The sequence below is a fragment of the Dendrobium catenatum genome, unplaced genomic scaffold (assembly GCF_001605985.2).
Source record: "Dendrobium catenatum unplaced genomic scaffold, ASM160598v2 fragScaff_scaffold_156, whole genome shotgun sequence".
NCBI classification, from domain to species: domain Eukaryota; kingdom Viridiplantae; phylum Streptophyta; class Magnoliopsida; order Asparagales; family Orchidaceae; genus Dendrobium; species Dendrobium catenatum.
Window position 1 is genome coordinate 7,956,750 of NW_021318618.1, and position 12,783 is coordinate 7,969,532.

General features: G+C 37.8%; 2 protein-coding genes across 2 annotated transcripts; both read left to right on the top strand.

The window, feature by feature from the left end:
• Positions 1 to 8,102: 8,102 nt before the first annotated feature.
• LOC110099012 (UDP-glycosyltransferase 90A2-like) lies at positions 8,103 to 8,556 on the top strand. Its single transcript, XM_020826017.2, has one exon. It carries the CDS (start codon positions 8,152 to 8,154, stop codon positions 8,554 to 8,556), a length of 405 nt encoding a protein of 134 aa, XP_020681676.2. The 5' UTR covers positions 8,103 to 8,151.
• Positions 8,195 to 9,899, top strand: LOC110098991 (anthocyanin 3'-O-beta-glucosyltransferase-like). The gene has a single exon (XM_020825972.2). The coding sequence runs from the start codon at positions 8,613 to 8,615 to the stop codon at positions 9,657 to 9,659; it is 1,047 nt and encodes a 348-aa protein (XP_020681631.1). The 5' UTR covers positions 8,195 to 8,612; the 3' UTR covers positions 9,660 to 9,899.
• The last annotated feature ends 2,884 nt before the right edge of the window (positions 9,900 to 12,783 follow it).

Genomic DNA, 12,783 nt, shown 5'->3' on the forward strand with positions numbered 1-12,783 from the left:
TAATCCCATAGCCATCAGATTATTTATCTTAAGATGCTTATACTAAATAAATAATTAATTAAAGTTAATCTATATTTCTTTAAGATATATTTTATGATTAAAAATTATATCATAAATACAATTAAGTCAAAATATTCAGAATTTTTCATTAATAAAAAAGTAAAAAAATAAAATAAGAAAAAGAAACGGTGAGAGGCCGCCGAAGAAATTTCACCATGATGATATCATAAACATGACACATCACACACATTTTTATAAAAATAGAGAAAGTAAAAACAAAAGTAAAAAATAATCTTATTGGCCCAAAGTAAAATATTAAAAAATAACGTTGAATTTGCTCTAAAACCTTAAGTATAATATTTGATAAATCAATTTATTAATTTTAAATAAAAATAATCATTCTTGTTTGACATTTTGTGAATGAAAGCTATTTATTCTAAAATATTCTAATAATAAAATACTGAAAGTAAACCCTAAAATTATTTAATTTTATTTTAAATAAATATATTTTAGTTATTTATATATTATTGATACGTACTCCAAAAATTATCTTAATTGGACACGAATGTCAATGCAAAATCAGGCCAGAAACTTCAAAAATTAAATCTGGGATCATATGAGCTCCGATTTCAACAAACTTACAGACAAACTGAGCGTCTCAGAAATACAAACCCAACGACAACAAATTCAACTCAATCTGAGCCCAAATGAGTCCAAATTAAGGATCTGAAGCCCAAAAGTCAACTCAATTTATAAATTTTAAATAATAATAATAATAAAATACTAAACAAAATAAACCCTAAAATTATTCAATTTTATTTTAAATAAATATAATTTTAGTTATTTATATATTATATTTATCTCAAAATAGTAAAATACATTCTTTCTCATTTATTATTATAACAATTATTATTTTGGTAAATTGTGGGCATAGCCCATTCAAATATTTTTTAAAATTTTCTTTAATAAATTAATGGGCCCGATTGACATGGACCTCATTTTTGGTCAACATAAATCATAATCTTCCAATCCACATCAGACGGCTAGTGATGATCATGCTTGTGGGCTCCATTAACAAGTCATCTTCGCTTTCATTAACTCCCGCATTTGACCAAATACAGGCTCAATTTTAAAAACAGCTTACTTTTAATATTAAATAAGGACTCAATTCATCTTGATCTATTGGTTATGAGTTTTGGCTATCAATAAAGAATTTTAGATTTGAGTGTATGTATGTGATGTGTATAAATTTGTCTTTATTTTTTTTTTTTTTAATTTGACTTAATTGGCCTAACGAGCCGCCTGTTTCATGGGCAACTGGCTTCAATACTTTTAATTTTTTAGAAGAATTTTTAAAATTTTAATGCTACCTGGAAGCTGATTGGGCAAGCAAGTCGCCTGTTAAACAGTCGACTATGCCTATTTTAAATTTTTTACAATATATTTAATCGCATAATTTAATTATTAATGATATTTAGTTTAAAATTTTGACAAAAAAAAAATTTAAATGAGTAAGGGGTGGGATACAAATATAATCTTATTTTGCTTCATTTAATGTTTCATTTTCCCCTCTAATTGCTCTCTACTTTTAATTTTCTCTTAAGTTGTATGGCGTTCGACGATTCGTTTTGGTGAAGTCGATAACGCAAAGCTCTCATATCTTTCAATCAAAACTTGTAAGATTTTTTTTATACATATTAAAGCTTAGTTTAAGATAACCTTTTAACTACTTTTTAACGTAGTTTTTTAGTTCAAAAATTTCTTAAGCTTGAAATTTTTGTATTAGAAAACTACTTTAAAAAGCTGTCTCAAATTAAACATAAGATTCTATTATTAATGAATTTTAAGACGAAAATAGTTATCTTAGGCTTCGTTTGAGACGGCTTTCTTGTTTCTTCTTAAAGCAGCTTTCGAGTACACAAATTTTAATTATTGAACTAGAAAGCTGATTTAAGAAGCAACAAAAAAGCCATCCCAAACGAAGCCTTAGATAATAGATATATACTATCATATTATGTTGTTAAATGAGCTGAATGTTTGAAAATATATGAATGAATTAAAGTACATATATTACAGTTATTTTGCTTAGTTATTACAGTTTTTTTGGATGGATATTAATGAATTGATTTTAATCGTTGTAGCTAATACATAATTAATAGGCTTAACAACCTATTTTGCTAAAAGCATTCAAATAAACTTTTTTTTTTTTATGAAGGTCACAAAAAGATATTTATTGATAAAAAAGTGTATAGATGGTTTTTTTATTTTTTAATGATCACATAAATACTCCACCCAATAAAGCACATTTCATTTATAAAAAACCTTTATATGATATATAATTTAAAACATTAAGGCATGATTTGGGACGGCTATTTTATAACTTTTTAGTACAAAAATTAATTTTTTTAACCAAAAAGTTATTTTAAAAAATAATAAGAAAGTCGCCCCAAACAAAGCCTAAATCTTAGAGAACTAATAATTAAAAACTTTAACTAATTTAAGACTTAAAGCTTCATTTGGGGTGACTATTTTAATGCTTCTTAAAGAAGCTTTTTAGTATCAAAATTAAATTTTATAGTGAAAAGCTGCTTTAAGCAGTAAGAAAGTTGTCCCAAACAGAGACTAAATATGAGATCACATATAGATATTGGATTTTAAGATATATTTGACTTGTAAGTTGCTTTATTATGTATTTGAATAGAAATGGGACGTCAGATATTTTAATAATTTACTAACAATTTTATATGAATCTAATTTGTTCTCACATCAAAATTTACCTAAAAATAGTTTGCTCCAATTTTCAATTTCATCCCATTTATATGTTCGTTTACTGAAATTAAAATTTGAATCAATATAAATGTTGCGGACTAGAATATACGCAATGATAGAGTTAGAAAGTTCACGTCTCAGCGTTGTACGGATATCCAGCACACAAACAGAAGATGAAAGAACACTAGGATCTTTACGTGAAAATCCTAGAAAGGGAAAAAACATGGGGCCACACCTAGTTGAAAAAAGTTTCACTAGCGTTTGCTTGAAATACAAGAAGCTGTCTCGTCCTTAAAATTTAGGACAATCATATTACAATGAATCTCTTCAGGAGAAAATCAATTACAACGTCGAACAAAGTTTTGGCGTCACTCGGAGATTGGGCAGAATTTTAACGTCCTTCGGAGGTTGGGTAGAATTCCAGCGTCTTTCGGAAATTGGGTGGAATTCTGGTGTCAAGCAGAACTCTAGCGTCACTTGAGCGTTGGACAAAACTCTGGCGTCGTTCGAAAGTTAGTCAGAATTTCGGCGTTGAGCAGAACTCCAGCGTTGTTCGGAAGTCCGGCAGAATTTCGGCGCGGGCAAAACTCTGGCGGTGGTCGAGGAGGAGTTTTTCCCTCCTATCCCTCTCTTCTCCTTCTCTTCTTCTTCCTTCTTCTTGCTTTGGTCTCCCCTCATGAGAAATGAGGGGTCTATTTATAGATATTCTAGAGTGGCATAGCTTGTAAATATGTGTGAGATCAGGAGTAAATAGAGAGCGGTCAATGGACGGCCGATATTGAATCCCTTGATCGTGCACCATTCGTCAGACATTTGAAGGTCTTATTAATGTTGGAATTTGGCGATCTTGGATTCGTTTCGTCGAGCCGCTCGATTCGACTATAAGAACGTCATATTTGGAAATCGTTTGGTAACTCGAATTATGTTTTTAACTTCCCAACAGTGCTTCAAGTGCTTGATTTATTGAACTCATTTGGGCTCGGATTGAGTTGAATTTGGTGTCATTGAGTTCATATTTCCGAGACGCTGAATTTGACTATAAGTTCGCTAAAATTGAATTTCAGGTGATCCCTGATTTAATTTTTGAAGTTTTCGGCTCGATTTTGCCTCGAGATTCGTGTCCAATCATGATAATTTTTTGAGAATATAACATTAAAAGTTCCTTCGAAAATAAAATTTTGAGCATCTTTATCAAAGTCTAAATAGGCTTTATAATTGTCTTATAATGTTCATTAATGAATGTCGATAAGTCACCAAAAATAGTCTTGATCGTGCACAAATCTCGAGGCATACTCAAATTGGAAATTTACAAAATTAAATTCGGGATCATATGAACTCCAATGTCAACAATCTTATAGTCAAACTGAATGTCTTGAAGAGACGAACCCAACGATATCACAATCAGTCCAATCTGAGCCCAAAAAAGTCCAAATCGGTGTCCGAAGCTTAATTGGTATGTTTAAAGCCTAATATCGATGACCAAATGATATCCAAATATGGCAAGCTTATAGTCGAATCAAGAGGCTCGGTAAAACGAATCCAATGAGCCCAAGATCACTGAATTTCAACATCATTAAGGCACCTAAACACTTCAGAAATGCCTTATGATTAGGGAATTAATATGGGCCGGCCGATAGAGCATTCCAAATTTGCCTTGGAACTTCCCCATATTTATGAGTCATGATACTCTAAAAAATCTATAAATAAACCATCACTCTCTACATTAAGGAGGACCTTTAACTACATATTGGAAAGCTCCGAGGCTTCAGGAACTCCAGCACCACCGTCGGCGAACCTCCATTGATCGTTGTCGGACCACCGCCCAATCATCGACCACCGCCAGACTTCCACCCAACCGCCGACCACCGTCAGACTTCCACTTGACCATCGTAAAATCACAGCTAGGTTGCTGACTGTACAAAAATCAAAAGTACAAAATACCTAATCACAGATCAGACTCTGGACCGCTAATCCACAACTTCCTTCTCTTTCCCAGAACCTGAAAACCATGTAGAAAACAAGGATGAGCTAACAGCTCAGCAAGACATCAATCACCAATCAAAATCGTCAGAAACGCACATCAGAAAAGCCGTACGAAAATCATAAAACAAATGCTTATTCAATCATAAATCATAACAAATACAGAAAATGAAGTCATGTCGAATCGGCGTTCAGTACAGATATCATAAAGTTTTCAAGTCACAGAGCAGACAGAATCATACGGAATAACCCGAATCGTACATATATCAGATGATTCATAAAACAGATCAGATAAGTCACATAACAAATTTCAGATATCAAACATCATATTCCAGATAACATATCACATATTAGATTTTAGATTCCCATACCCTTACAGAATCTCGACAAATTCTGGCCCCTTATGTCTCCATTCCCTGACACTTACAGAATCTCAACGGATTATGGCCCCTTATAGCCCCTTTCCCTGACACTTACAGAATCTCAACGGATTCTGACCCCTTATAGCCCCTTTTGATAGCACAAAAACACTTTAAATATTCAAATCATCTTATTTCAGAAATCGTACGAAAATTCAGCGGCATAACGGCAGTATACGAAATTTACACAAAACTCACAGATTCAGAAAGTTACCAAATTACCACAGAACATTCACAACAATATTGTAAGACTTTCATTTTACTGACAAAATATTTTTCAACATCCTGATAATTTGCAGTTCACTTAAAACACCGCATAATCCAAAATATCAGGTAAAAATCTTCCAGAAAATACTCAAAACGTGCATAATTATGATCTCAAGACATCAAATTAAATAAAACCATTTGTCAAAAGAAATATACCAAAATTCGTAAATGGAAACAAAATTCAAAACATAAAATTCATCAAAATCCTCATTTTGAAATTGAGAAAGCGGAATGTGCTTCCTCGAGTCGGTACTTCTTTAAACTAAAGCAACGGATGAAAATGGACCGGAGTGCCCCAAAAATCATTTTTCTTGCTTTTTCTGTCGATTTTCTCTTCCTGGGCTTTTTCTCTCTTCAAATATCTCATTTCTTCTATATATATCAGAGGATCGTCCGGACGATGAAAATTTCGTCCCGGGAAATCGAAACTTTGTCCCCCGGGAAGATTCGGTTGGAGCGAATTTCGTCAGACGCGATTTAATTACGTCCTGGACGGATTTGGCTCTGTAAATTTTTGTCCAGACGATCCAATTTCGTCCAGAAACCCATGCAGCCAGAAACATTCGCACAACTGTACTGATCGTCCGGAGATCTGGGAGAAAATGGCTTTACGACCTCTTAGCTCTATTAATTGTCGACTATGGTCTCAACAACTCCGCCACCGTACCAAATTTGGTCTCTCCAACCAACATATAAATTGCTGATACAGTCCCTGCAACGCTCACCCACATGTCGACTATGGACCTCGGACACAAGTCTTCCCAATGATACTGGTCGTCTGACACTGTCGATACGCCGATGAATTCCCCTCCGAACCAGTTGCCCGACTACGGTTTCTGGCCGATGACAAAGCAATGCTCTTTAGAAAAAACTCACATATCATATATCTTTCAACTACATAACAATTTTAATGTGTCTATAATGATAATTGATCAATGCCTTCTCCCTCGCGGAAGTGTATCATTTGAAATATGACACAAACAATCAGTGAAAATCATTTTAACTGAGTCAGATCCCGTGGGTTTCCCATTTTAGATTTTCCATTATAAAATATCTTTGGTCTCTTATGACTCTCATACCTTCTCTTTTTAATGTTTGTGTGTTGATTTTAACTACAGATTTTGTATGTTGTATATAATGTACATTTGAAAATTTTAATGACAATTATTTGATTACATGGGATTTAATGATTGGCGTTGCCGGGAGCTCGAACTCATTATAAGCATCATTAGAAATATAACTTCAAATAAGGAACGAAATGTTTACAATGTATAGCATTCCCCGATGTCAACTTCATATGGCTTTGACATGTTAATCTTATTACAAATGGTGCCTTGACATTATCGAACAACTTTAACGTCCTCTCTAAATTTTCCAAAAAAACATCAAAACTCTTTGACCTTCACAATAACACAAAGAGAGACATAGTAACGAAGAATGAAGAAGACGATCAGCAACAACAACAACAGAAGACAGAGATGAAGAGCAAAACAACAACAATGAAACTACGACAACATATAAGAAGGGAAAAACCCAAAGTAGGATTTAGGGGTGTAATATTTGACACGACTGAAAACCGACCGACCCGACCCGGAAAATCTGGGTTGAACCGCCGAATTTCAAATGGGTCGGGTTGGGTTCAGAAATCGACCGTTTAAAAACGGTGGGTTGGATTGACGGCGGGTTGCGGGTAACGCAACGTTTTATTGGGCAAATTTCGAATTGTGGGGGCATGACGGCTGACGTTTGCGCGCATGCATCGCACTGAACGCGTGCGCGCCCGCTTGGCCCGGGCTCGGACCTCGCCCGCGTGCACGCGCACGAGCGCTGCCGCCGCGCGCTCGCGTTGCCAGCGCTGCCAGAGCGCCCGCTGCCCGGCCAGACCTCGCGCGATGCTGTCCGCTCGCGTCCGACGCCGCGCTCGCATCTCGGTCTGCGCCGGTTCTGGCGCCGGCCAAAAACCGGGTCCGGGTCGTGTCAACCTCCGGCAACCGCGATCGGGGTCCGGGTTCGATTTTCCGACCCGTTTGTCTACCCGGGTCGGGTTAGTGTTGACCCGTTTGAACCCGGGTCAGTTCCGGGTTCGACCTGAACCCGACCCGTGACCCGAAATTGACACCCCTAGTAGGATCAATGAAATGGCGCAAACGAAAAGCGAACATTAGGCCTTCTAATGTTAAAAAAAATGATGTGAAACCTTGCCGACCTAAGAAGATGCTCACTCGAATGCGACGAAAGAGATGCAGAAGGCGGAGGGTTTGGACGACGAAGACACTCACTCGCTTGACCAAAGGGAAGACGACACTGAGGCAGATAGGGATTTTTTACGAGGCTTAAATGAAAAGTTAGAATAGATGAAAAGGGAGGTTTTGGGACTATATCAGTAAATACAAAAAATTGGATGTTTGATATGTATATACATTACTAATAGTTTGAAATGTTATGTATAAAAAAATCTCAATTTTGTAAAAAAAAATTATGTTCTTTTTGTGAGAGTGAGGTAGTAATGGACGCAGAAACAGATAGAAAATAAATTAAAAAAATTTAACAAAGCATTAAGCCTAAGCCGTGCTTGATTAGTTGTACCTGACTACTTGTTTCTTTTTTAGTCATTTTCAAAATTTCGCCTATTTAACTAATCCCCTCCCCCTAATAATTCTTTGAGAAACTCAAAGGAGCTTGTAAAAATATTGCCTTCTCCTTCTTAACGCCAAAGATGACCACCGCCGCCATGGTTGCCGCTGAGAAAGAAGATCATGTGCTCATCTTCCCTTTCTTATCCAAAGGCCATACCATCCCCCTCCTCCACCTCGCTGCCGCCCTTTCCTCCCGCAACATCCTCGTCACTCTCTTCACAACTCCGGCCAACGTCCCCTTCTTCAGCCATCACCTCTCTTCCTCCGGCGCCAACGCCACCAAAATCCAGCTTCTGATCCTACCCTTTCCCAACCACCCCGATCTCCCCGCCGGCGTCGAGTCCACGGATTCCCTACCGTCCTTCTCCCTTTTCCCGACCTTCCTCGGCGCAACCACCTCCCTCCACGACCACTTCCTCCGCCTTGTCCGCAGCCTCCTCAGCTCCCATCCCCTCCCCTCTGCCTCATCTCCGACTTCTTCTTAGGCTGGACTCTCTCCATCTGTCGCCGCTTAGGCCTCCCCCGTCTAGTCTTCCACGGCATGTCCACCTTCTCCATGTCGCTCACCAAGTCACTCTGGAACAATATTCCCAAAGAAGAGCCCTTTTCGGTCGCCGGAGCACCGCCGGAGCTCCAGCTCACCTTAGCCGATTTACCGGAAGCCGTGATCAACTCAGTCGATCCACTTGACCCGGCGAATCAGTTTTTGGAGTCGACCGCACAAACAGACATCGAGAGTTGGGGAGTGATCGTCAACAGCTTCGCCGATATCGAACCGCCGGCATACGTTCAACTCCTTGAATCGTTCTACGGACCGGTTGCCGGAGGCCGAGTTTGGCTCGTCGGCCCGCTAAACCTCCTCACCGAAACCGAACCGGTGGAGAACCCCAGCTCCGAGTCGGAGTGTATTCGGTGGCTCGACCGGCAGCCCGATCGATCAGTCATCTACATGGCGTTCGGGACGCAGGCGGAGATTTCGGATGAGCAGCTGGACGAGGTAGCCCACGGGCTGGTTCGGGCCGGGATCCGATTCCTATGGGTCGTGCGGTCGGAAACATGGCTGCCACCGAAAAGTTCGGCAAATTTGGGGAGAATAGAGAGAGGGTGGGTACCGCAAAAGCAGGTGTTGAGCCACATGGCAGTCGGTGGATTCGTGAGCCACTGCGGCTGGAACTCGGTTCTTGAGGCGGTGTCGGCCGGCGTGGCGTTGCTGACGTGGCCGATGATTGCGGAACAGTGTTTTAACGCGAAGATGGTGGCGGAGGTGATCGGCGTTGGGATAAGGCTTCGAATCCCGGCGGGGGGAGTGGTGGTTGGGTGGAAGGAAGTGGAAGAAGGGGTGAGAGAGCTAATGGAATGGGAGAAGGGGAGGAGGGCTAGGGAGAGGGCGGCTGAGCTGGCGGAGAAAGCTAAGGCTGCGGTGGTGAAGGGAGGATCGTCTTATGAAACCCTCGATAAGCTCCTAGAAGAGCTTAGGAAGGTTCCGATGGCTACGGCGGTGACGGAGGTGGAGGAAGGAGAAGCACGGGTTGAAGGGGAAGTGAAGATGGTGCATAGGGAATGGCGCGATTGTCTCCAGATTGCATGATGATCTGCAACCTCTGCAAGCATGATGCATGCACCATAAAAATATGATTAAAATAATATTAGTGTCCTCCTATTTTAATCAAAGCGTTATAAAATATGATTTATAAGAGTTTCGGGTCGGAATATTTTCGTGTATAAAAAATGAATTTTGATTGGATATTTGAATATTTGTCAAAGCACTAACAAAATTTTATAAATTTATCATTCACATGGGAGAAATTATGACTTGGAGTTCGAACATGTTCAGACTTTAATAAAATCATGCCACATAATTTGTGTGTATAAATTTTTTTTGGGACATTTAGGTCAATAAAGTCAAACTTACACATACAACGCATACACATAGACTCGAACCTTGAACCTCTTAGTTGGAAGCTTAAGCTCTCAACCAATAGGCCAAGGAGAGTTGTGTGTGTATAAATTCTATATAGAGTATGTACCTAGGTACAAATTATATAGCTTGATTTCATTGGAATTTTGATGTGAACAATGTTCGGACTCCGCACCTATTAATTTCTCTGATAGTCGGAAGAACTCAAAACAAGTTCAATTCTTTATCAGCAGTTAATTATAAATGGTATTAATAAACAAAATTTTATGAATATTTCATATCACTGCAGTTTTTTATAAAGGTGATTGTCAATTTGTTGTAGGAAAAAAAAATATTTTTTGATGGTAAAGTTACATTTTTGAAATGACTTTTAAAAATAATTTTTTACAAATTTTTTTAAAAAAACTAGCAACCAAATAGTTCACTACTATTAAAACAGACTTTCGCAATACTTCTTTTATTCTACGACAACGATTAAAACTTCTACTTTTTCTCTTGCAACAGTTTAAAATCAACTGCATATTCGTCGTATTTGTTATTCCTACAAACGGCTTCTTCAACGCCTTTTAAATTGTTGTATTATATATACTTTTAGCAACGGTAAATTTTTTAGCGGTTTTAACCGCTACAAAAATGTTGTCTTACAAAGGTTTTAACACCTACAAAGCTCGACAATTGGTATGTGGTAGCAATTTTAACACCTATAAATCTAGAATATGGTCTATAGCGACGATTTTAACCGTTAGAATACTACATTTTGGATCAATGACAACGATTAAAACAATTTTTTTTTTAAGAATGATTTTTAACATGTACGTACATATTTGATTTATCATTAACAATTTGTAATCAATTGTAAACTTCATCACAAAACAAGATCATATGAGAGATACAACAAAATAAACAGTATTCAGCCCTTGATGCATAGTATTAAACGTCTGTAATATGAACTTTTATTTGGTCCGGTCACAGGGCGTAGCTCTACGTTCGGCCGCCAGTAGAATCGCACCACGCGTTCTCACTATTCACCGCGCGCCCCGACAACCCGACCCGGAACGGACCCAGGATGGCTCGGTATTTCTCGATTTTGCTCGATATTGGTCGATTTTGCTCGGCAATAACCAAAACCGAGCAATACCGAGCAATACCAAGTTGTACCATGTTATTGACGGCTGAACGTAGCTCTACATTCGATTAGAGGACATAATAATTGTTCCTGTAATACACCAATACAAAAGAGACTTATAAAATTGCTAATATTGACCACGGGAAAAGAAACTGGCTAGTATTGAAAGTTCAAGCCACAAGGCTAGCGGGTTATTTTTTTTATCTTGCTAGCTTGGAAAGGGAAGTTTTATTGACATTAAAAGCTTATTCTATCTTATCTGATTATTTTTTTTATGTTAGCCGGCACCAGTTGATTTTGATGCATATGTTAAAATGTTTATAACATTTCAAAATAAAATATTGACCATAGATAAGCAAAATATCGTGCCCATTTATATTTTGTTTTTTCTTCTTTTGCACCTTCTATGTCAATTAGTCGAAAGTTGATCATTGCCCAATGACGGAGCCATAAATTTTTTATTGAGAGGGCTTCATTTTTTTCATTTGGACTTGGGACCATCATTGACATTTTTAAATTTTTTTAATAAACTATTAAATATAAGACTAAAAATACTTGCAATCTAATCAATCTAATCATTGAATCAAAATATAGAATTCATAATCAAATTAGACCAATTCTTAAGATTAAATAAGCAAATTTTGTTTCATGTCTTGGTTCTTAACATAAAATTGATGCTCTTGGCCTAAAGGTAAATCACAAGAACATGAATTTGTACCTAGCATAACTCATTACACGAAACAAACAAACTACTATTAGCAAACTCATCAGTCTTTCCATTCATTTTTTTATCAAAAGATGCCATATGCAGACTTTTCTGTTGAGTTCATTCAATTTTAACAACTAGTCAAACACAATTTTTTTTAATTAATTTCATTTTAATAATTCTTTCCATACATCACTAAGAGGGTTTTTTTTTAATTTCATTTTACAACAGCTGCAGCCAAACACAGAGAAAAATCATACAATTGGCAAAATTTCGGGCCCCTTCTATGAAAGCCCAAATAAAACAAATCAAGCAGTAGATCCATAGAGAGGGAAAGCAAGTGAAGAGCGATTCGGCCAAATAAAATAAAATTTGTGAGCCAAACACAGAATCAAACCTTGATCTTAAGGAATGCATAAGAAAGATGAAAAATCAAATAAAACAAATCAAAACACAACCATTTCTATCATCTTCTTTGTCTTTAGAGAAGAATATCGGGATTTGTTCCATGGCATAACCACATTAACACCAAATGTCTCACTTGAACGTAATGTTGAGAAAGATAATGTCTTTGAAATCAGATGAAAAGAGAGAGAAGCTAACCATTTGGCCGTGGAAAAGCCCCAGTTTCGTCCCCAGCAAGGTTGAGATAAATTTGGTAAGTCTCGTCCGACGTCTCATCGACTTCATTGGAGCTCGATGAATCATGCCCTGAATGACCCACAACTCCCACCTATGCACAGCACTTGATCTCTGTCTTTGGTGCTGTCGCCTCATCCACAACCTGCTCGGCAGCGGAACAGAGAGTAGGTAATGGCTTTTTGAAGGCGTCGCCAACCTTGGAGTTCCAAATGCAGAGGAAGAAGTCAGTTTCAGGCTTGCCGGCGAGGAGAGCGTCGTCTACGGGTTCGGACTCGACGGGGGCATAGGATGTAGAGGAGAAGAGGATGGACTTCTGGTGG

Bases quoted from the DNA above. Each gene is read 5' to 3' on its own strand.
- LOC110099012 (XM_020826017.2), top strand. From the start codon at position 8,152: ATGACCACCGCCGCCATGGTTGCCGCTGAGAAAGAAGATCATGTGCTC.
- LOC110098991 (XM_020825972.2), top strand. From the start codon at position 8,613: ATGTCCACCTTCTCCATGTCGCTCACCAAGTCACTCTGGAACAATATT.